Source organism: Lucilia sericata, unplaced genomic scaffold, assembly GCF_015586225.1.
Source record: "Lucilia sericata isolate MDLA Ls3-8-SP2 unplaced genomic scaffold, ASM1558622v1 Contig000042F_arrow, whole genome shotgun sequence".
Classification (NCBI taxonomy): domain Eukaryota; kingdom Metazoa; phylum Arthropoda; class Insecta; order Diptera; family Calliphoridae; genus Lucilia; species Lucilia sericata.
The window spans coordinates 545,952-572,173 of NW_023994080.1; the positions used below are offsets into that span (position 1 = coordinate 545,952).

The following is a 26,222-nucleotide window of genomic DNA, read 5'->3' on the forward strand; positions in this document are numbered from 1 at the left end:
CCTCTATTACCGCTGATGGTGGTGGAGGGTATAAAAACGTCCATTTGGAAAAAATAGGGGAAAATTATGTGCCAAAGATTGAAAAAAATCCCACTCGCATCCCATTATGGGACCATAAAGCCCTTAAAGGAAATTGTGTAATAATGGGCGCATTTTGAAAACAAATTAAAAAAAAATAATTTTTTTGTTCGGAAACAATGAAGAAATTGCTTCATGAACTCCTTTGGACAATTTTGGCTAGGACCAATAGTGTAAAGTTACACTCATTTGAATAAAACCCTGTATGACCAAAATGTTCAACTTTGACCCCCTCTAAGTCTGGCAGTTCTTGACCGATAGAGCTGAAAATGTGTGTCTGCCCTACTATTCAATAGTACTAACCTTGGAAATCCAGTCCGGTAATTCCCGTCAACTATCTGGAAAAGTGTGTCGGGATTTCCCGATAAATTTTTTTATTCTTTCCCGGAAAATGGGAAATTCTAAATTAACGTATTTTTAACATATTTTGCAATAATTTGTCCACAAAATAACAAATAAAATATATTTAATTAATTCTTAGAAGTAAAAATGAATCTTTTTAATTTAATGCACTATAAACCAAATATGTTTAATTTTTTGCTAACTATTCTCCTGCATATGGAGTATATGATCTGTTTACTAGTCCTATGGTATGCAAACAAGCATAATGTTGATTTTTTAAAATCCTGGTATACGAGGACCATGTGGTAGATTATGTAATCCCATAATTTTAGCAAAAGAGTAGTTTTGGGATTAGTGTGATCTATTACATGTTTCTATTACATGGTCCTTCATTTAACATGAAAATGTTAAATGTATAATGTTTTTTATATTTAAATAAGTTTTGGACCAGTCCCTCTATACAAGTGTAAAGTTAACGTGGTAGTTCACTGCACGCGAACCTCCAAGTAGATTCGTAGATACTCCGTTTTGATCCACTCGTCAGATGTATTATAGTATTGCATTAGATCCAGCCTGTAGAAGTGAGAAACCTCAGGATATTATTAAGCATAGACATATCTCGCAAAGGTTGGCTATGAAGTAACTGGCAAAAAACAATTTCTCTTAGCGGCTAGAAGATGAAGAATATGGAAGAACATTTCTTCCTTTTCCCTGTCTTTTTAACTGCGACAGTACTCATTGAAGAGGAGCCCAAGCCGACTTGCATGTCTGCCTAACACACAATGACCTGTTATTACTGCTGTCAACCTCGATATTTCGGGTTATAAGGTGTCTTTTCCGTTTCTTATTGAAAGAAGGCCACAATGACTTGTCCACTTTATATGTGCCTAGGTTATTCCATCTATATTCAGCCTTCTGAAGAAAAAATGTGAGGATACTGTTCTTGATAAAACTTACCGGAGTTTCTACTGAAACGTAGTTTGAGATATCTGGCCTGTTTATATGAGCAGGGACCCAAACAAGGACATATCCTACTTGCATTGTTTGACTAATAGGGAGTATAAGAGTTTAGTGAAAGAATTGCCGATTAAATCATATAATGGGATGTAATGCGAGATTTAAATATGTATATGTAAAATTTTTTATTGGGCTTTCTGCCAACAATAAATTCGTTATGTTTCAACCAAAAGTTTTTTACAAATATTTCATGAATATTAAATTGAAAAGCCCGGGAATTCCCAAACTCTAATCACTTGACACGAAATTGGTTATATAACAAATTTTAATTCGTTTGGTGCGAGAACTTTTTTGACAAAAGTAAGATTGTGTTTTCTTAATATTTACTTCAGAAGCTATTAACAGAACGTCTAAAAACCAATGATTCAAAACTTTATTAAATTTAATAATAATTTTAAAAATTCAAGTGTTTTTTGTTGTATATAAAAGTAAATCCATTTAAAGAGAAGTTAGAATGATTCACTTTAGTGAATCGTCTTGAAATAAATATGTGAACATCGTGTGAAAATTTTAATTTGTTCATTTTATATTAAGCTCCATTTAAATTCTCATGTCATTTACACTTTAGCTATTTGTTAATACCTTCTCATCTAGTGGGGAAATTATTTAGTATTTGTATGTATGTACTCTACACCACAAAACGAAGGATGATCATTATGAAGATTAAAACGAATGGAATGATGAGCTGTATTGTGTTCAGGGTTGGAGAATTCAATATGTTAAAGAAGGTTGATAGGAGGATGTTTCTACATCAAATCCGAAGAAATACACTTAGGCCACTATCGGACCTGTTGTGCGCTCCTTTTCATGGAAAATGTTTGTTGGTAAAAACAAAAACCTTATATAGTATTCACTAAATGTATTATCGTCCGATGTTCAGAAACTCAGTTTCCTGGACGTAATTCCTAAGAATTTTCCAAACAGTGTTCGTGAGGGATATTATATCCGGAATAATATCACTCCCATAATATTTGGATCTATTTTCAGCGAAAGCCTGACAATGGCAAGGAAAGTGCTCCAGAGTTTCACTGTCCTCTCTACATGCTTTACATTCATCTGAATCCACATGTCCAATTTTATATAGGTGTGCCCGTAATCCTGTGTGTCCACTCAGAATACGTACTATCATACTAACCTCAGACTTTGTGGTTCTACCCATTCCAAGAGGCCTTATAAGTTTCTCTCACCCATAATTTTAATTCTGCCCTCGTTGCGTCAAATGGTTTTGCGTTCGTCAAGTTATTTACCCTTCCCTTTAAAGCTATTACATTCGCTCTTTCATTGCCGACTACTCCCGAGTGACCTAGTACCCATATGATGTGAACCTTATCTCTGGGAGAGTATTCGGTTAGAGCTTTTTTACGATCCAATACGGTTTTAGTTTTAACTTTATCATCTGATATCGCCCTAATTGCCTTTTAGCTGTTGGTAAACATGTTAAGTCCTGTGGGCGCCATAATTATTCTAATCCTATTTACGCATTTCTTTATTGAGCGGAGTTTTGCCTGGAAGCTAGTGTTGTGATTAGGTAAACGGTGGTATATTTCTATTTCTGGTATTTGCTCTAATGTTCCGCTTGACTAAGACATTCTATCTGGGATCAGCGTTTTAAAGTTTCCGACATATTTTGTCTCTGGTATGCAATCGGGCAGGTCCGATGATTGTGTATAACCTACCAATGTGTCCAGTATACATTGATGACGTGTCCTATAACCGCTTTTAGCCAGTTCGCCTAAAGTTATGAGCCGTTCGGCTGTAAGTACCGCTTCATATCTTATATATGTTTCAATGGGTGGAATATAGTGCTAATGGCTCCACTTATACCCAAGCTGTACATGCTGCTTATCCATCTGTTCCTTAGCATGTAGTTGATCTTGTTACGGAGCACCCGGTCAACATAAAACTGGTCAAGGATTAGAAGATATCTTTAGAAGATATCCAAGTAGGATATTATAAAAAGTTATAGTCGGGCATATCTGAACATATGATGTTCGGTAATATGTAGTATGTTAAAAGGCCAATCCACAGCAAATGGACCTCATATGGAGCGAAGTTTAACTGTGATCTGATTTTAAATTAATTTTTTCATTAGGGCTGGGTGAAATCAAAGACAGATATTATTAATTTTCAGTCAAAATATCTTCGAATTATTTTAAAATTGCGACTTGCACTTGTTACAGCTATGATTAAGAATTTTGGCATATTAAACCAAACATACTGAAAATATCTACTTTCCATCCCTGGTTGTAGTGTGATCAGGTCTTGTGTATGATGTTAGTATATGTGAGCCACCCCTTTGCCAAACAATAAAAACCACCATCTTAGGAATTTCGAATATCAATCAACAGTTTTAGAAAAACACATTTTAATGTGTTGCACGAAGGGCAAGATTTGAAGATTCTGCTATATGTTCTCTAGTACTTATTACTCGTAGAATGTGCGTGTAAATAGATGATTTTTTTTGCTGTCAAGTTATAATCCCGATGGATTTGTGCATGTTTGTTGCAACAGATGTGCCTTTAGAATTTTCAGAAACACATCTCCATTTACATAAATGTGGAGTGTAGAAATATTCTTTTATGACTTTATTTCTTTTCGAGGGGGAAGAGTTAATAAATGAAAATCTTATAAAGTAAAAAATCAACAAGTTAACAAACAATTTTAATTAATTTATTTTGTGTTATATATTTTTTTCTTAAATTTTTAACAATTCTATTTATATTTACTTTTGAACATGTGCATAAGATTTATTAAAAAGATTAAAAACGTGAAAATATATTTAGTAATTGCTTAACGAAAATAAAAGATTTATATTTATTTTTCTCCAGTCACTGACTCCTTCAAATTTTGACCGAAATCCATTTGTTTCATCAAAGTGTAGACCGAAAATGCAAACTTAACAACCTGTTATAATAATAATTAATATAATAAAAATTATAATAAATAATAAAAAAAAATTTAAAAATTATTTCAAACCAAATTTGTTGTTCTTACACATTAATAGTATTGTAGCACTTACATTAATATTTGAATTCATTGTTATTGGAAATATTTTCATTGCATTAAGGATCAATGTCTTTTGTGTGTGTTGCAAAAAGAATGCTATCATCTGTTTGTAGCGTGGCTCTTCGCTAGGCCAATCGGAATGAAAAATGGCCAATGATATACTATCGCTATCATCCATCAAACAATTGGCCAAAAAACTGCACGGAAATGTTTCGGCGAGTATAGAAGCAACGTAAAACATCGATGCAATAATGGCCAATATATCAGCAAATAGTACAATATGAACTGTTGTAATACCCAAAATCAAACCAATGATCAAAAATTGTACAAACATTGTTCCCGATATTACCGGAGAGAATATATTATAAAGACTGAAAAGAAATAGTAAACATTATAATATTTACATGGCTGAAGTAAATATTCGACAAAATGTTATTAAATGAGCGTTAGTTGAAAGTTGATTTATTTTGGCGGACGAAGGACAAATAAACGTATAATACTCTCCCCACTTTTGTCTGCCGTTTGGACTTATTGACAAGACACGTTTCCAAACAAGTTTGGCATTGATTTGTTAGTGAATATGTTCAATGCCTTTCAGAAACCCATAACTTTGTATTGATTCGATCTTAATAGCATATTTCGAGTTTTTTAGGGCATATTGATTATTTTCCTTTATTCCCAGGAAAAATTTTAGAACTTGTTCTAAAAACTAGTTCTAGAATAAGCGTAAACAGAACCACTTCAGATGGTGGTATCACCATTACTTCTGGAACTCGTTCCTTGGAACATTGTTCGACCTTCCAAAGAGTTTTCAAGGAACTAGTTCTTTGATACTAGTTATACATTCAACAGATCCATGACTCAATTGTACTGGGAGAATGGAAAATTAGCTGTTTTTCAAAACTGGTACCAATCCTAACAATTTGGAACAAAAATTGCTGAAAAAATAACTATTTTCCAAAGCTTCCATAGAACTAGTTCCGAGGTTCCTAACAAGAATCATTAGTCAATGAAACGGTACCAGAACCGTTCCAAAAACGAGTATGGACTCTATAACGCTTCCTTAGAATCAGATCCGAAGACGACAATTTCGAATATAAATCATTGGTCTCAACGTTCAATGCTTTCTAGAACTAGTTGTGGAACTAATACAAATTTTCCTATGTATATGTATATGTATGTATATATTATTTTACTCATAATACTTACTCCATTATATTTTTGTGATCCAAAACACATTGAATAAGTGCTTCGTATCGTTCATCGCTGCTGAGTTTTGTATCTTGCCCCAATTTGCTGATACGGCGAGTCAATATGTGCAAATGTGTTCGTATGATTGTAATATAAATAACTGGATAGGAGTCTAATAGAGCCTGCTGATAACAATGAAAATCAATCATAAAGTATTCTAAACCAGCCTGTATAATAAAATAACGTTTTCGATCAGTCCATTCAAAAAATGGATTATAAACTTGATACGGTGGTTTTCCATTTATTACTGATGTCAAGAAAGTACTACTTGCATACGTTAAAAAGAGCGTTGCAAACATGATGTGTGATCGATTGCTGAATGCCACGATTTTTCGAATTTGCATCTTATCTTCAGATTCCGTAACTCGTAAATCCAACTTGTCCATATATTTGGTGCCCTTTAAAAGTCTCTTGTAGAGAAATAGAAATACAAACATTTTTAAGCTGCAGCCAATGCAATTTACAGATATCTGAAGTGATGTTAGAAATTCACTGGGCGTAAAAGAACTGCTACGCGTCAAGAAACTTAATAAAAAACCAATCGGCATATAGACGGTAACAAATAGATTAATAAATATAGTCCATATAAAGAAGGGAATTACGTATATCTTCGGTGCCATAAATCCAACTATTATAAGACCGCGAAATAAATACACAGCCGCGTCCTTTGTTTGAGGTTGAGGGCCATCCGTTCTTAATGAAGCCATTTCAAAAATTTTTCTAAAAGTATGCATGTATTTTATTAAAGAGTATTTGTCAGAAGATGATCTTTTAAAATGTGCCATTCTCTCTTTTAAGGCCCAACTACATATAAGCTAGCTCATTTCGCACTATTCCTTAGAACCACTGTTGCCAGATTTGCCGATTTATCGTCATTTTACCAATTTTAAACCATAACAAGTGAGAGTGTTATATTCGGCTGTGCCGAATCTCATATAACTACCATCAAACCGTATGCCTTAAAAGGAATGCTCCCCTATAAACATCAGGGTGAAATTACTCATCAAATTAACTGAAGAGGACCTTAAATGAGAGATAGGGTTAATTATTGACCGTTTTTCATAAATTTTTTTTTTGAACCAATTTTGGTTCAGATAAAACATCTTTAGATCACTACCCGACACTTTCCGCATGAAATTCGGTAGGTACATTTACGTTCCTATAAATGTTTCTTATATACAATTTCATAACTGTTCACGTATTTTAAGCCAGCAATGATCGTTAAAGTAATTTGGTTAAGAGATTTTGGATCATATAAAACTTATGTGTGTTGAATTTCATCACTATACTCGCATTTTTAAGCCAGTAATAAGCGTTAAAGTCATTTTCTGAAGGGGACCATATATGGAGGTAGGGTCAATTATAGACCGATCCTTTTAAAATTTGGTAGGGAGATTTTGGATCATATGAAACTTATTTATGTCGAATTTCATCGCTATATTCGTACTTTTAAAACAGATATGCCCATTAAAGCTGTTTTCGGGGGTCCATTTGTATTGGGGCTATCCGAAAACGTGGACCGATATTGCCTATTTTCAATACCAAACAAACCTTACCTATAGAGACTATTTGTGTAAAATTCCAATCATCTAGCTCGTTCCGTTCGGACAGTCATGGCTAGATCGTCTTAGAATTTAATAACGACCCAGAATATATACTTTTGTGGGTCTATGACCAATATTTCGATGTGTTACAAACGGAATGACAAAATCTTTTTTTTATTTTCTTGTATAATTTGGGAAATCATAATTTTTAGTACCGATTTTTGTATGAATATTAGAATCAGGGATGGCAAATAGAATTTTCAAATTGTACAAAACAGCATTTAAAAGTGTAGATTATACCAAATATACATTTTTGCATATTTAAATCTACATTTTTGCAAAATTAAGTCCATATAGTATCCAAATACTAATTCATAGAATAGGAAAGCGATCGGATAAAAAATAATCCTAAAAAGTACTCTCTTTGGTAAATATTGTCTGGTTTTAATCTCTTCCACGATTCTTTATAAGATAAGAAAATATCAACAATAATATTATAAGTCCTCTTCCGATGTTCAGTAAAAATTTTACCGAAGTACGTAGTTCTTTGAACTTTGTGTTAAAAGTACAATTTTTAAATTATTATTTCAACAAGGTAATATACATATTTTAAAATTGTAGAAAATGGGTCATTGGTGTACTATTGTACTTTTGAGGATCAAATTGTACCAAAAAAGTAATTTTGTCAACCATGACAAAATTGCTGGAGGAATTTAATCCTTTTTACATCGAGGATGACAAGAAATACTTCCAGTCCGGTTGAAGTTTGCTCCTATTATTTGATGAGTTTTCCCTTGGCCAACTGACGACAAACAGGTTCGCTCTTAATGAAAATCGCTGTATGTAAATAATTGAACAAGTAATCTAAAATCAAAAATATACATTCCACTGTAAATTCAAAAAATCTTTAACAATAAATAATACATTTTTACTATTCCCATTTTTTGACGATTTTATTCCAATAATATCTGGCAACAGTGCTTACGACCTAGTTAGGATTTAGTTTCAAAACTGACAGCAATGAATATTACATACATTTTAAATATTTTTTTAATAAGCTGCACAAAACTCTGCATAGTTTTCATGTTTGTTTCGTAATTTTAGGCCTGATTCGGTGTTGACGTTTACAAACTGCTAAATTTAAAAATCTCCAAAATATTTAAATCAATCCAAATTTCTCGATTGTTGTTTTTTTATTCCTAAAAAATAAATAAACAAAATAAAATATTTTTGTTTTTATTTTCATAAAACTAAATGGTTCTGGGTGGTTTTTTATTTATTTTCCCCTGATTTTGATGTTAAATTTTTGTTTATATTGAATTTTTTGTGTAGTTTTTTTTTTATTTTAGTTACGAACAAAATTCAGTCGCAGTTGTTATTTTTTATTGAATTATTTTCGTTTTTTATGATTCCTTTTTGGTGTTTTTGTTTTATTTTTGTGTTAAAGATAATGTTTATGTATCTTCACTGCTACATACATACGTATTATTGGAGTGTGTGTAATTTTATAATGACGCACATGACGAAGATCAACCCATTCCTTAAAAGAAGTCATTCATTCACACACCCGCACTACAGTGAGTAAAAAAATATCTAAGAGTGCTTTAATCGACTATGACGGAACTTAATTTTCATCATAGAATTTTAAAAACTTTGTATGGAAGAAGAGTTTCTCTTATATGTATACTCAATACCGAAACATGTACATATAGTTTAATTTTTTCTAAAACTAGATAAATTTTATATGGATTACCTTTTGTCTCCGATAATTATTGGTACAGAAAAATACAGAAGTGTGATAGGTAAAACTAGACCTTAGGAAGGAACTGACACAAAACTAGACTTTCGGACATGTTAAGTAACACGCTCTCTATTTACGAGTGTGAAGTAACCCTTGTATTTTAAAAATTTTACAATTATTTGCATCTTATGCAGTTATTGCTCGTTAAATCGTCAATATTTCAATGTTACAAACCGTATGACCAAATCAATAGACCCACCATCTTTTTGAAATATAAAAACATTTAGTTCATTTTGGTTTAATAATATTTTAAGGAAATTGAGATAAAAACAACACTTACGATAGTTCTGAAAATCCATTTGGTCAATAGTAGTCTTCTAGAGTAATTTTTTTATATTCTTCCATATTGTGGAAATATCGGTTCATTTGGGAACATTTAGAAGAATCCAAATCTAGCATATATGAAAATTAAACTAAATACATACAGCATGACTAAATACAATTAACTATTTAATCGTAGAGTATTCCATGGCCGATCACAGCCGATTATATCACTTGTTATTATTTTGTTTTGTAAACGATTTACATTCTAATGGATTTTTTAACTAAAAGTAGTGCTAGCTGATTTGCCTTCTAATTTACATACATATACTTCCATACATACTTATAAACACATGTATACCCAGCAAACACACAGACTTCATATTAAATGGAGAAAATTTTTAAAATTTTTCTCATATAAGTTTTTAATTGCCTATGTGTGGTTAAAAGTGAATAAAATTTTCTAACATTTTACTTAGTGTTTGCTGGGTAGAATGTAGAATGCATACATATAAATGTACATTGTACATGAGTACTAACAAAGTAAGTGTCAGTCGGTGGCAGTTGAAGTTGATGATTATGAACTTTGATTGTTGATTGATCTATGCGACCGTGTAAATTATTATTTTTTAGTTTATAATTCACTTACTTTAGGGTGGCCCCGTTTGTATGGAAAACAGAAGGTTTCCACCAATTAAAACTTGGTTCATTCTAAGATTCTCCGTTTCTTAACGGTCATAATAAAATTGGGTATATTTTGTTTGTATGAAATATAATAAAAATTTATGAAATATATAAAAAAAACTCAAAAACGTAAGTCAAGTTATATTCTAGCTAGTAAGACAAAGTTTTATTCTAGCTCGCTAAGTATTGACGTCAGGACAAAAAATTTTAGAAGTGATATCTTAGAATGAACCAAATTTTCATTTTCGTCGGTTACATCAGCAACTTTTATTTTGGGTCCACCCTAATGTACATACATATACTATATGTTTTGTATGTACATATGTGAGTTTGTGGAAGTACATCAACTCACAATCAGCCCTAATGTGTTTTCCCAAACTTTTTCTTAAACAAATAAACAAAGAATAGATTTATATTTTAGACATTTTATGTCTATAGCATTTTCCGGTAGCTTTTTTGATATCTGCATGTGGATCCCAATATTTATGCGTAAGGATTGACTATATTAGCTTTATATCCCAATATAACCCAAATTTCTACATTTGGGGGAAGAAGCATTTAAATTAAATTTTGAATTCGATTAAAGCAAACACAGCAAACAAGTCCATAATACTTAGTTTACAAGATATTTCCGTTAAATTAAATTCCTTATTAAAGTGATTCGCAGCGTACATATGTATATTGTACATTAGGGTGGCCTAAACATTGCTATGATATAATTTTTCAAAATTTATGTCCTATCTTCAATATTTGGTAAGCAAGGGACAAAGCCTAATGTAATACATTTGCATATCGTCACCTGAAATGCAAAAAAGGGCGCAACAGCACTTTTAAAAATGTTACAGGAGAGACAAAAACTAAATAAAACAAGTTAGCTTTTTATTAAAACTCATTTAAATATCTAATTTTCAGATAACTTGGCAAAGGTTTTGTTTCCGTATTGAGGGTACTAACATTAATGCATATGTCAAACTAATTTTAATAAGGTCGAGAAAAATGTATATTAATTACGTAGAATGATTTATATATAAAAAATACACATTTATGTCGAATTTTATCCCGATAACTTTGATTGTCAATGTGCATTTGAGTAATTTTCGGAAATGGTCCTTATATGGGAATTGTGACCAATTATCGACCGATAAGGAAAAAATTTCGATATATGCCAAAAAAAATTCAATTCGAATTTTACTATAATAGATTTACTAATTAATGAAATATGTATACGAGCTATGACCCTACACAAAACATATTTTTGTTGAATTTTATCAAGATATCTTTATTTGATAATGAAATATGTGCGATTACCATATATGGACCAATCCGAAAAATTTTGGAAGAGTGATTCATATAAAGATAAAACATATTTGTGCCGAATTTTATCTAGATAACTTTATTTAACAATTAAATATGTGCGTTTAAGTGATTTTCGGAAGTGGGACTTATATGGGAGCTATGACCAATAATGGACCAATCCGGGAAAAAAGTGGTATAATGATTTATATGCACACAAAATATATTCAAGTCGAATTTTATCTTTATATTTTTAGAATTTAATGAAATATATGCGTTTAAGTGATTTTCGGAAGTGGACTTTATATGGGAACTATGAACAATTATGGGCCTATCCGGAAAAAATTTCGTAGAGTGATTCATATTTAGACTAAACATATTTGTGTCGAATTTTTCAATATAGCTTTATTTGACAATGAAATATCAGCTTTTAAATGATTTTCGGAAGTGGGCCTTATATGGGAGCTATGACCAATAATGGACCGATCCGTAAAAAATTTGGTAGATTGATTTGTATGTACACAAAACATATTTATTTATAGCTATATTCATCAATGAAATATGTACGTTTAGGTGATTTTCGGAAGTGGACCTTATATGGAAGCTATGACCAATTGTGGACCGATTGAGATCTACGTTGACTGTATGATTTCTGTTCATATTATATTTGCATGTACAAAATTTTGTGTTGATACCGATATATTTGAGGGAGTTATTAACGATAAACTAATTTCCGAGAATATATACCTTTGTATGGGGGCTATGGGAAATATTCGATCGATTGTAAAGATCTTGAACATAATTGATCACAGGCATAAAAAAATAATGTGTGACAAAATTCATCGAAATATCTTTGGTAGTTTCTGAGAAAACTTCAAAAGAATGTTGAAAAAAACGTAATTTTTTTCGAGGTAGTCTGAAATTTTTACTCATAACCGATTTTGCTGATTTTCAATACCAACCTGCTTAGGATAATAGTAAATATTTTGGGTGAATTTGGTTGATTTTCTTTGCTTAGTTTTAATGTGAGCGTGTTTTACACAGACAGACGGACATAGCTAAATCGACTCAGAATTTGATAAGGACCCAGAATATATATACTTTGTTGGGTCTTAGATGAACATTTCTTGTGTTACACACGGAACGACAAACTTATATATACCCTCTATCACCACTGATGGTGGTGATAGAGGGTATATATTCTTACAAGTATTGTATTCCAACATCGATAAACACGCTTGGTTATAACTGCCAGACATTGTCCATTATGTTGTTTTTTGGGACTTTCTGACTTGCGGAAATTACTAAATTGGGGAAAATTTTGTCGGGATATTCCGGGAAATTTTTTAGTAATTTCCGGGAAAACGGGAAATTTTAAGTAAACGTATTTTTAACATATTTTGGAAAAATTAGTGATTTTATAATTTATCGCAGAGTTTTTTAAAGTCAAATTACAAAACATCATTAATGGTGCAGAAGGTAATGAAAAACTCCTTAAATATAAACTATCAATCTATGTAAATGCTTAACTTGAAGCAAGTACATATTGAACCATTTTCATTTTGAAATGAATGAATTTCTAAAGCCAACGTCTGTGGAAAGCATTTGAGTTATCTCAGTAGGTGGAAATTTTTCCACAAAATAACGGAATAGTTGATCTTTCTTTAAATTATATTAATTCTAAGAAGTATGAATCTTATTAATTTAATACTTAACTATTTTTCTGCCTATGGAGTATATGATCTGTTTAGTAGTACTATGGTATGCAAACTATCTCATCAAGGTTGGCTATGAAGTAACTGCCAAAAAACAGTTTCTCTTAGCAGCTAGAGCAGGACATTCACAGAGAAGATGGAATACAGTTTCTTCCTTTTCCCTGTAACTGCGATAGTACTCATTGCAGGTTAGCCCAAGCCGACTTGCATATCTGCCTAGCACTCAGTGTCTAGTTATTACTGCTATCAACCGTGTATTTCGGGTTATAATGTGTCTTGTGCATTTCTCATTGAAAAAAGGCCACGATGCCTTCCATCTATCTTCAGCATTCTGAAGGAAGAATGTGAGGATACTGCTCTTTTTTATACCTAACTGAGTTGCTACTGAACCGGCGTTGGAGATATCAAGAGCTGATCCCGTTTTACTTAACAAACTCATCTGCCTGTTCATTTCCATACAAGCCCCTATGCACAGGGATCCAAACAAAGCAAGAACAGATCATTCTTGCGAATGTTCTTAGTGGAAGAATATTTCTATGTTGCCTCGAATATTGAGATCATGTAGTACCCTACAGGCTTGATTTAAATAAGTAGGTAGGTAGGTAGGTAGGTAGGTTGATAGGAGGATGTATACTACATCAAATCCGAAGAAATACACCTAGGCCACTATCGGGCCTGTTGTGCGCTCCAATTCAAGAAAAAAAAAAAAAAAAAAAAAAAAAAAAAAAAAATTGTTCACTGAATGTATTATTTTTCCATGTTCAGAAACTCAGTTTCCTGGACGTAATTCCTAAGAATCTTCCAATCGGTGTTGGTTAAGAATGTTATTTCTGGAATAACATCACTTCCAAGATACTTGGATCTAACTTCGACGAATGCCTGACAATGGCAAAGAAAGTGCTCCAGAGTTTCACTGTCCTCTCCACATGCTCTACATTCGTCTGAATTCGCACGTCCAATTTTGTATAGATGTGCTCGTAATCCTGTGTGTCCACTGAGAATACGTACCATCATACTAACCTCAGACTTGCTCATTTTGAGAAGATTTCTCGTCTTGCTCTCATCAGGGTCACCCCATAGAATCTTTGTGGTTCTACCCACCGTTTCATTATTCCAAGAGGCCTTATGGGATTCTCTCATCCATATTTTTAATTCAGCTTTTGTTGCGTCGAATGGTTTTGCGTTTGTCAGGTTAACTACATCGAGCTCCCTTCCCTTTAAAGCTATTACATTCGCCCTTTCGTTGCCGGCTACTCCCGAGTGGCCTGGTACCCATATGATGTGAACCTTACCTCTGGGAGAGTATTCAGTTAAAGCTTTCTTACAATCCAATACGGTCTGAGATTTAATTCTATCACCTGATATCGCACAAATTGCCTTCTGGCTGTCGGTAAATATATTAAGCCCTGTGGGCGCCATATTTATTCTAATCCAATTTACACATTCCGTTATTGCTCGTACTTCTGCCTGGAAGCTTGTGTTATGATTAGGTAAACGGTGGTATATTTCTGTTTCTGGGTCTTCAATATAGAACCCCAGACCCACTTTGTCCCCTAATTTAGAGCCATCCGTGTAGCAACGGATTCCTACTGGTATTTGCTCTAATGTTCCGCTTGACCAAGACATTCTATCTGGGATTAGCGTTTCAAAGTTTCCGACATATTCAGTGTCTGGTATGCGATCAGGCACGTCCGATGAATGTGTATAACCTTCCAATGTGTCCAGTATACATTGATGACGTGTCCTATAACCGTTTTTGGCCAGTTCGCCTAAAGTAAAGAGCCGTTCGGCTGTAAGCGCCGCCTCATATCTTATATATGTTTCAATGGGTGGAATATCTAGCAACGTTTCCAGAGCCTTGGTTGAAGTAGTACACATGGCACCACTTATACCCAAGCAGCATGTACGCTGAACTCCCTGTAGTAGTTTGATATTACACTTTTTGTCCAAAGCAGTCCACCAGATTATTGAAGCATAAGCTAGAATTGGTCTAATTACACTTTTATAAAGCCAATTTGTCATAGTAGGACTAAGACCCCATTTCATGCCTATGGTTCTCCTACATATCGCCCAGCACCGATGTGCCTTGTTGATCCTATCCTCTATGTGGTGTCTCCATTTTAATTTCCGGTCAAGTATTACACCTAAGTACTTAACTTTGTCTGTCACCGGTATCTTCTTGCCCAAGAAGCAAGGTTCAGTATATGTAGAAATTTTTGTCTTTCTTGTGAAAAGACAGATTTCCGTCTTCGCCGGGTTAACATTGAGGCCTCTCGGTTGAGCCCAGCTCAAGGCCGTATTCAGAGCCTCCTCAGCTCTTCTACACAAGTAATTTGGATCCTTTCCCTTTAAAAGTATTACGACATCGTCTGCATAGCAGACAGGTCTAAGTCCTTTCTCGGTTAGGGTCCTTAGGAGGCTATTAATCGTGGTGACCCAGAGTAAAGGTGACAAAATGCCACCCTGTGGTATACCGCGAAATACCTTTTTCCTGATAGTTATATCGTACATCTCGCAGCTTATCCATCTGTTCCTTAGCATGTAGTTGATCCAGTTACGGAGCACCCGGTCAACATAAAACTGGTCTAGGGATTGGATAAGGGTATCAGTGTGCACGTTATTGAAAGCGCCTTCGATGTCAATGCATACTGCCAGTGTATACAGTTTGCTATCGAAAGATTCACTTATGTAGTGGACAACTTCATTTAAAGCGGTCTCCACCGATTGTCCCTTTACATAAGCATGCTGCTTATATTTAAGGTCATTGTATGGTATGCTGCTTTTAACCATGCTATCGACTATCCGTTCCAAGGTTTTAAGTAGGAAGGACGTAAGACTTATCGGTCGATAGGACTTAGGTGTCGCATAGCTAGGTTTCCCTGGTTTGGGTATAAATATTACCCTTGCATCCTGCCATTTAACTGGGGTATATGCCAATTTTAAGCATGCAGTGAATATCTGTGACAGATGTACGGAAACCAGTCCCGCCTCCATCTGCAAAAGTGCCGGGAAAATTCCATCCGGCCCTGCAGCTTTATAGGGAGCAAAGCTCTTGATTGCCCCTTTAACCATGTCAGTTGTAATAACTATTTCCGTGTTACCCTCCCCTTCCTCCAATATCGGTTCATCTATGTTATTCGATATACCGGGTGGGAAATGAGAATCCATTAGGAGTTTCATTGTCTCCTCCATATCCTCAAGCCTCCTGCCCGTGTCATCGATCATAGATTCCGGTTGGACATGAGTTTTGGATAGGAATTTTTTTTTTTTTTTTTTTTTTTTTTTTTTATCTTCGATACCTCATTTACGCTATCTACCTGTTCACAGAAAAGTTTCCAGGAGTCTCGTTTGGCTCTTCGAACGATTTTCTTATATTCACCAAGTTTATTACGATACTCATCCCAGTATACTGCGGTCTTTTTACGCCGTGCCCGGTTAAATAGTTTGCGAAGAGTCTTCCCAAGGTTCCGGATCTCCCCAGTTACCCAGGGTTTTTCCTGGGCAGATCTCCGCTCTCGCAGAGGGCAGCTGTCCTCGAACGATTCAACCAGGGCACTTGTGAACGTTTCCACTTTGGCATCTATATCCTCTTTATTTCGACATTGAAAAGTGTCCTGACCTAAACGGTTCTTTAGTAAGGCCCCGAACATTGTCCAATTAGTTTTAGACTTATTCCGAAACTTTATCGGCTTTGGTGGTGGCCTTAGTATTTTGAATCTTATGTACCGATGATCAGAAAAGGAGTGCTCGTCCGAAACTCTCCAATCCTGAATTTCGTTTATAAGCTCTTCTGAACATATAGTTATATCTAATACTTCTTCTCTGATTCTATTGACGAAGGTAGCTTTATTACCTAAGTTCAATGTTATCAAGTCTTTAGTATTAAAGAAATCCATGAGGGCTTGTCCCCTGCGATTGGTGTTTGTACTACCCCAAGCTACATGATGCGAGTTGGCATCACAACCTATTACAATTTTCTTATTTTTCCTTTGTGCCTCTTCAACCAGTTTCATCAGATCCGACGTTGGTGGTAGGGTCGGAGAATCGAAAGGCAGGTAAATAGATGCAAGGTATATGTTGCCTCGACCTTGCTTCAGCACCGTTGCATCCGATGTTGATAATCCTGTTGAGAGGAGAAAACATAAGTTCTTGTGACATAAGATACATGTTCTCGGGCGAGATCCTGTATCAGCGTAGAAAAGTTGGAAATTTACGTGATTTAATCCAGAAACCTTGTTGCGAATCGTCCAAGGTTCCTGGATTAAAGCTATATGTATTTTACCTGTGTTGATTTTAGCCATCAGAGCGTTGGTAGCTGTCTCGCTCCGATGGAGGTTTATTTGGATAACCTCAATCATGGTCATCCATTAAACTGTCTTCCAGCGAGTTGGTGGTCACCTCCTCGCTCTTTGGATTTGACTCCTCCGGATAGCCTGAAGTGGCTATTAATGCAGTGAGTACTGTTGATGGCACTGCGGTGTCCTTATCAGGCATAGGAATAGCAGTATTTTTAATAGACACATTCCCAATTCTGGAGAGCATTGCTGTTCTGTCTTCTGGCGGGTGAGTGATTTCCTCCTCGCTTTTAGGATTTGACTCCTCAACATTGCTAGTACTTGCTAATGATGCTTTGGGTACTGTCTTAGGTGTTTTAGTGTCCTTGTCGGGGCCGGTTTTGACAGCCCTTTCAATCGGCGCCTTCCCAATTTTGGAAAGGGCAACTACACTTTCTTCTGGCGAGTTAATGGTAAATTCCTCGATTTTAGGATTTGACTCCTCAACGTTATCAGTAGTGGATACTGTGGTCTTAGGTTTTTTAGTGTCCTTTTCGAGGCTTGTTGTAACAGCCCTTCCAATCGGCACCTTCCCAATTTTGAATATGACAGATTTAGAGGCGAAGTAAGCCCTACCTTTATTCTTGGCAAGACTAGCCATGGATTTCTGGTCGATACCTATTACAAATAAAGTTCCCTCAGGTTCTTCTTTCCTGTAAAAGACATCCCATTTTTCCACGGCCAGCTCAGCATTTTGACCTCCAAGAATTTCCAGTATACGTTCATTAGCCAGTTTACTGCCCCATCCTTTTATGTAGACAGTGGACTTTAGGAGCACCGGAAGCTCGCTCTTCTTTGCCAGTCCCAGCCTAGCGCCGTCCCAGGGAGGAGGGATACTTTCCACCAAGTTCTTTAGGGTGCTAACACATTGGTGAGATGCCAACCTCATCAACATCACGCCCATGCTGAACTCGCAGCTCTCGCTCTCTATTGGTTGTTTGCCCTTTGAAGCTATTGCATGGTCCACTATCTTATTGTTGACCAGGTCTTCTATTTTACTCTGTTGGTCTATTGGAATTTTGCCTGTCGGATTACCGGCATCGTAAACTGCATAGCAGAGATCGTCCCGGTGCCTACTTCTGGCAACTTTGGCGTAAGATGGCGGCTCTTTACCTTTTCCTCCGTCTAGCTTCTCCTTCCTCGTTTTTCGGGGCTTCTTTTGAGATTCCCTTACCTTCGAGGTTGATTTCGCCGACGTGTTCGTCTTCGGAATATCTGGCTTGGCGTTGTCACCCTTACTCGCAGGATTCTCACTTGAGATTCCTTTGAGTGAAGTATGGCTTGGCTTCGACTGTGTATTAGAAGACGGGGAGCTCTTTTTCTTCTTAGGCTTATTCTCAGTTGTCAACTCCTCGGGTGACCTGATCCTTTTTGCCTCAGATCTTGTGAGAGAGTCCGATTCCTTTGGAGTGTCGTGGGATTGACTAACTATGATTTCCTGAAGCATCTTTTTCAACTTCCTCCTCTGTGCTCCAGAAAGTCTTTTCTTAGTAATAGGTAGTTTAGCTATGCTATTACTCACCTCTTTCACCATTTGCTCTACTTCATCCTTTTTGGGATTTGCTATAATGGTATTATTATTATTATCATCTGAGGATTCAGAGTCGGAACCCTCACCTATATTTAAAGGCTGAGGTAGCTTAGAGCTCTCTCCGAGTACATCCTTCTCTTTCACCCCTATATTTTTGCCAGCGGCATGCTGTACACTTGACGCATTGTCCGCCACGGAGGCCAAGGTACCCACCTCCGTAGTAGTATTCTGCTCACGATTGCAGGATGACGACGACACGTGACTCGCGAGTAGATCAACACTTGCCGCCGGTACTGGGTTATTTAGGCCCTGCACCGTAACTTTTATCTTTTTATTTTTATTTTCCATATTTGTTTTTTTTTTTTTTTTTTTTTTTTTTTTTTTTTTCCAGTTTTTTGGTCCGCGGGGAATATAATATTCCCAGGTGGTGGACAATCTGCCCTCCCTCAGCTTAAGTGAAATTAAAGCTGGGAGAGGACAAATGGTCCATCACCACCCCCTATCCGCCACCCGGGGACGCGCTCGGTAGGAAAAATCTGGAAAACTCCCCCGAGATTTAAATAAGTACATATGTTTAAAATTTTTCGTTGGCAAAATTAAAAAAAAAAAAAAAAAAAAAAAAAAATTAATTTGTTCTCAAAAGAGAGAATATTTTAGATATCGCGTAATTAATAAAAAAATTGTCTGTTTTTTGTTAAAAAATGTTGTTATTATAGTTAAAAATTAAGTATTACATAAATTCCCGGGATTTCCGGGAAATTTATTTTTTCATTCCCGTTTCCCGGGAAATTGAAAAGTCCGGGAATTCCCAAACTCTAGTCGTAAGACTACCTTTGTATTGTCTGTAAAGAAAGCAGAGATGAAGTGGATATTCTCATTGTTAGAATGATATAAACTAAGTTCACACCCAATTCGACAAATTCAGGAACGCTAGAATATGTTCTAGTTGAACGTCTGACAGACCAAACCGTTTGAATCGTTTCTAGGACCGGCAGTTACACAGAAGATGAGTAATTGTTTTCTCCTCCTCCTCATTTTGGTAGCTTCTGCAGAAGTCGTAATATGGAAGACCCATTCGTCTTGCAAGGTTTCCAAATTTGCAATGACTATTGATAACTGAAAAAAGGGCGCTCAGATGAGTTCTGCTGAGACCTATTAGAAAGGATGTTTTATGAAGATCCATGCAAGGCCACAGCGTTCTTGCGATCGAGCAAGTATGCTCATGAGACCAGCGGTCTTGAGCTAAACTATAGCATGTAACAGATATATGTTTTTAATGGCCGATAGTGGGCATCACAAAATTGATCTATGTCCAAAATAGTCATCCTCGTCCCAGCTTTCGCCAGAGTATTTGCAATATAATCGCCGGCTATGTCTCTGTCTTTTGACCCATCACATTAAGAGAATCCGGCATTTTTGGACAAGTCTTGATATAGAATATACACCGATCGGGGATTTAATGGCGGCTTGACTACCAGTATAGATTCTGATATCTCCGTTAGATATCTGATAGTACCTAAGCCAATTTGATGACCTTTTTATCGTCGAAATTTCAGCTTGTATGTTAGTGTACTCATCATTGAGTCTAAAGGAGATTTTGGTTCCAAATTCTTTAATGAAGATGCCTCCGCCGACACCTTTGCCTTTTTTTTGATCAATCAGTGAAAACATTAAAACCATCAGCCATTAAGGGTGTGGTTCAGCATAATCAGTGATTATACTATGCCGGAAATCTCTCGTAATGAACGGTTCCGAAATACAATAGCCAGTGGAAAAGTGTAGGTCTGGAAGGAGATCTAAAATCTTTGCATGACCCCTGGAACCAAAGTTCCATCTGTTTGAGGTACTAAATCTGGCTGTAGTGTTCATTGTCTAGAAAGAAGATCTACAGGTAGCATGTTTGGCATAACGAACAACGCTTTACTGGGTGTAGTTCTAAGGACACCAGTTATGAGAAGAACTGATGAGATCATATCTTTCGTGAGAATATTTCTATTGGAGAATTTGTATAGTGCATACCACCAGACAATAACACCATACATCATTATCGGTTTAATTATCGCTTCATATACTTAGCCAATTTACGTTGCCGGGTTTAATACTCTAGTGCAAGCCAATACCTTTCTACAGACGTATAATGCCGTCATAGCTTTAGAGAATCTAGAGTATATTTAATTTCCTATTCTGCGCTATCCGACAGTGTGAGAACCTCGCCATTTAGACGGGGAAGTGATAATTGAGGAATTTTGTATTTGCACGAAAATAATACAAGTTCCGTTTTCCCAAGATTTACACTAAGGCCGCAATTTACGCTCCATGAGCTAATAATTCTCAGCACGTCTTCTAAACTATGAGACAACCGTGCCTCGCATGGCCCTTTTAGAGGATACAATGATCCGTGGATTGGTCCACACACATTGTTAAAAGCGCCCTCAATGTCAAGAAAGGCAACCAGAGTGAAATTAACGTAACCCATGGATTTTTCAAAATACCCAACAAGGGAATGTAAAGCCGTCTCAACGGATTTACCCTTTATGTTTTTGACAATAGAGTTCTAAAATTTTGCAATAACATGTATTTTGAAGTATCAAAAAGTCCACTTTATATTTTTTGGTTGTTACGCCTTTTTAGCTTTAGCTTTAAATGCAAAAATAAGTACACGCAAATGTATCTAAATATATTGTTTTGCCATTGTAGCGTAATGAAAACAATAAAATCAGAAGTATTTATTTATTATTGCTTTTTGTGTAAAAATTATGGTAGAAAAGTTATACTTAATAAATGCATGAGTGAAATAACATTTTTCTGGCAATAAAATAAGTATTGAACTAAACCAGCATGAGTAATGACAGCTGCTTGCTTATTAGGATTTATTAACAGTTGCATTTCAATTTAGAATGTAGTATTTGGCTGTAAAAATGTTATATGTGCTAATCTAAAACACATATCGCATTAAATATTTATTTTTTAAACACAAAATAGGAATGGCAAAAACAACATTATTCAGGATTGAGATCGTTTGGACAGGAATACGTATCACAAATAAAATTAATTAACAAAAAAACTTTACCAATAAGCAATGTTTTTATTGCTTTTTTGTCAAAGCAAAATATTGTCCTTTTATGACATTTTCAGAGGTTGTTTCGGATTTTTCTCATATCGTTATTTATGGACGTATTTTTCTGAGGCATGACTGACAATTTTTAAGATTTGGATCCCAAAGATATCTGGGATCTTCAGAAAATTGATGTAAACAGACACACAGACGGACAGACAGATGGACATGGCTTAATCTACTCCGCTATCTATAAGGATCCAGAATATACATATTTTACATATATACATAAATTACAAACGGAATGACAAACTTATATATTCCCTTCTCACACCCACCGGGGGCATGTAACCTTAATTAAAGACCCCATCTTGATGTTATTGCAATCCCGGGGAAAATATGTATAAAATGGTGATAATTAAATGTATCCTCGATCTTTCCTTGGAATGATTTGACATGGAGTCGAACCAGAGAACCACATAATCTGGTACCACGGGAACCGGTAGACTGCGAGGCAGAGTTTCGAACTTTGTCTTGTTCTGGTTATTGGAGAGGTCCCTTCGGGATGCAGTGGTTTATACTCTAATTTGCCGGAAGAGAGTGTCGGTTAAAAGACTGATGTGCGGTAAAGTCTTTAATTCGGAATAAATTCGGTGCTGTTGCTGAAGGCAACAGATACCCCACAGTGGAGTGACTAAGCATTGGATGAGAATTACATAAGTGTATACGATACAGGATGGATGTAAGGGTATACGTCGGATGTTATTCTCTATGAGTGTGTCGAATATAAGTGTGCTGAATTGAATTGTGATGAATGAAAGGTATATATATATATATATATATATATATATATTATATTTTTCTCAAGTTTTATTAAAATCTGTTAAAAACTAAATAATATAATATCACTACGGTTTTAGGTTAGTTTGATTTTGACCTTTGCAGTTTATGGTTTGACATTATTTATTATTATCTGAAAAGGTTTTATATATAATGCATAACAGTAAAGCTAATATCCAAAAATAGTTTTCTCCGAAATCTTCAAAATTCAAGGCGGAGGTACCGCTAATCAGGCTTTCAAACTAAATAAAGAACTTGTATCAGAATATCGACTATATTACAGAATCACTTTGTCTCAAAGTCAAACTGATTACCAGTTAAATGTATGCATTCTAGAACTGGTCGTGGAACCAATAAATATTTTACGAAGGTAATTCTCCAGAAGCATAATTAAATGAAAATACAAGACTTTTAATTTAGAAGTACGAATTAGTAATAGAAATACCGTTTTGTATGCAATATATGTATGTACACATGTAAATGTGTATGTATGTATGTACGTGATTAAACAAAAGAATATTTTTCCAAATATTGTTCGATGTTTCTGTTTACAAGCGCCTGTTCAAAAAGTCAATTAGAAAATGAACAACTGTGAAAACTTTTGGTCAATTGCAAAACTCATTTGGTTGTATGAAATATTTAACAAATTACTTTTCGGATCTAATAGCACGAGTGAACACTCTATACAATACAATAAGGATTCTTAACTAAAAGGTGCCCTTCATTTATTTATCCCTCTCTATAGGATTTCCTTGAGGGCACTTGGTCAACATGTGTTGTGCAAAAAGTAAAGGAAAATCACGGGAAAAACACTCAATTCAGCGTGAGATCTGACAGTAAAAAATGTTTATGGATAAAAGGGAACATTAAGCGCCCTTTTTATTATACTTGTGTGTTTTTTTCTTTTCGAGAATATAAGCACACACATGGATGTGAATCTAATTCCTATGTATGGAGATGATGTACAAATATTTCATACTGTTTTTAGTAGAGAAGCGCCAGAAGTCACAGTATAAGTATTTAGTGAAACCCAAAAACTACAACAAAATGACCTAAAGATTTTTACGGATTAAATTAATAGAAATAAGCCTATTTGAATATTTTTATAGGTTTATTTAAGAATTATCCCTACAAGGTCTCTACAAAATTAAGGCCATTTTTCAACATGCAAGTAATTAAAAGAAAAAAGGGTGTTAAATCTCTCAAAGGGGTTTTTAAAATAAGACGACAAAAAAACAATTAATAATCTATTTTCGGAATAAATAATATACACCAAAGAAGAAAATGATTTCATCTTTCATTCTTATATTTTCCGCCACTTGAATGAAGTCAGTAAAAAGTAAATTTGTGTGAATGGCTATGAAAGAGGGTGTGTGTGTGTGAGTGCATGTGTAGTAGTAGAATTGTAATTTTGAAATTTGAAACCAAAATGAAGTGGATATCCCGAGAAATCCATCATGAGGCGTGTCAAGAAATGACTTCAAATACATTGACACAACAAAATAATAATGTACGATTCCTCCAAAAAATGCTATAAATCTACTTGTAGTCATAAATTGTTTTCAAATCCATAACCACATTGAGTTTATTTAAATATCATTAAAATAACAAAAACTATGTGAACCGTAGTACATAAGGAAATTGGAGACGCTTTTTGTAAGACACCGTGTAAATTCTTTGAAATTTCAAATATATGTTTTGTAGGAGTTTCCCCTGTTGCGTTTTACACTACCTTTAGTTATAGTTTACTATATCTCATACTATATTCTTAACTATAATTAAATTATTTTAACGTCACTTCACCATAGTGGGAAGGTTATGTTTCTCAAAATCAGAAATATTGGTCCAAAACCAACAAAACAATTGCCTAAAGTTGAATCATTCTTAGAAGCTTAAGCGTTGAACACGAAATATTTATTTCCTTATTTTATGTAGATCAATTCATAATTAATCATAAAATAACCCATTATCCAAACTGCGTTTAACACATATAAATCTCTTAAATTCAGTTAAGAGAAGAAAAATCAGTCCTTCACAGATTGATTTCTTACATGGCTCCGTTTATAATTTCTGACGAGCAATTATGCCATTTACATATTTAAATAAATTCCTTTCCAAATATATAAATCACTTCTTTGAATTGGGAATTAGTCCACAAATAAACAAATCTTCTCAATGTAAAGAGAAAAAATCAATGTAAGTTTCCTTCAAAAGTAAAAGAGTATTTACACACATTTTATTGAAAAATTCTATATGAAGCCTTTTCCGGGAAATATATAAATAAAACATCTTTCAGAATCAAAGTTACATAAATTTTAATTAGAATTTCCTTAACTTACTAATTCGTTGAAGTAGTTTTACGACTCACGATATTTAAACGAATGTTATGGTTAACTAATAACTGATTTGATTCGAATGCTGTTAAATGCTTTTATAGCTTCGATTTCTTTTAATTGCATGTGTATTAATTCCCAATCAGTAATATTTTATTTATTTGTGACTAATAAATAATTAATAATATTTGCATATTAAACTATAAAAGTAGATTAATTCAAATAAAGTAGAATTTTCACATGGTGGCCATACTTTTAAATGAGAATATACAAAAGATTACAAAATAATTTCCTATAATAAATATGAAAGTAATGTCGAGCATACCCAATTCTGCAGCTTTCTGAATTTCAGAATATATATAATATATTATGTGTGTTGACTTCAGAAAGAAGTTTTTATGTATATGAGAACTAGACCAATCATCAAATAATAAGTTCCAAATTCATGAACATTAGAGTAACTTTTAGAAAATGATGGCCTCTATCTTCATGGAGAGATTTTATCTTCATAGGGAGATTTTTTGTCAGAATAATACACATATCGGATTCTATCTGATTATCGAAATATTTTTTAATGACAAATATACATTTAGAAAAAATTACACTAATAAATTTAAATCAAAAGACTTTGTGCAAGACTTTAACACTCTAAAACATCCCAAACGTCTTCCCAACCCCGGCGGGACGACCGCGAAGTATTTCTTTGCCCTCCATTTTATTTTAATTTCTACTGAGTTCTAAAAATATTTTCACATACTGTGCTATGTATCCCCAGCATGTAGACGAACTCATCATTAGCTGGATAATATTATCGACTCTTATTTCAGTTCCTAACTCTGCTTGGAGATTATTTCTTTCTGTTGAATCTGGGACCGATGAAGAAGATGTGTTCCGCACCTTCTATCAGGTCGTGCAAATTGGAAATTGGATTCGATCAGTCCAAATCGATGTAAGTAGTACCTGTAGGCACCGTGTCCATTAAGGAATTGAGTTGTGTAATACTCCACATGCCCGTGTTCCCTCTCCAACCAGTTATTAAGATTAGGTATTAGTGTGTAGGTCTATCGGCCTTTTATGGTAGCTGACCACTTTCTTTGCCTACTTTCTAGAGTTTTCGATCGAGCTTTTATCTTTGCG

The 26,222-nt window shown here is 34.7% G+C and overlaps 1 protein-coding gene across 2 annotated transcripts; it reads right to left on the bottom strand.

Moving 5' to 3' along the window:
• Nucleotides 1–4,225: 4,225 nt before the first annotated feature.
• LOC119614520 (odorant receptor 42b-like) lies at nt 4,226–25,147 on the bottom strand. Of its 2 annotated transcripts, XM_037970645.1 has the most exons (5): nt 25,092–25,147; nt 8,274–8,437; nt 5,653–6,414; nt 4,457–4,814; nt 4,226–4,341 (listed from the first exon to the last, which is right to left on the bottom strand). In XM_037970645.1, the coding sequence occupies exons 2-5, from the start codon at nt 8,321–8,323 to the stop codon at nt 4,252–4,254; spliced, it is 1,260 nt and encodes a 419-aa protein (XP_037826573.1). In that variant the 5' UTR covers nt 8,324–8,437; nt 25,092–25,147; the 3' UTR covers nt 4,226–4,251. The 2 variants fall into 2 exon arrangements, with proteins under 2 accessions (XP_037826573.1, XP_037826579.1); XM_037970651.1 differs by lacking the exons at nt 8,274–8,437; nt 25,092–25,147 and adding an exon at nt 7,251–7,258.
• Between the last annotated feature and the right edge of the window lie 1,075 nt (nt 25,148–26,222).

Excerpts from the sequence above, each read along its gene's own strand:
- LOC119614520 (XM_037970645.1), bottom strand. The coding sequence starts at position 8,323 with ATGAAAACTATGCAGAGTTTTGTGCAGCTTATTAAAAAAATATTTAAA. Across the intron at positions 6,415-8,273 it reads ATTAAAAAAATATTTAAAAT|AAAAATTTTTGAAATGGCTT; the intron begins GTATGTAATATT and ends GCATACTTTTAG. Across the intron at positions 4,815-5,652 it reads GATCACAAAAATATAATGGA|TCTTTATAATATATTCTCTC; the intron begins GTAAGTATTATG and ends ATTTCTTTTCAG.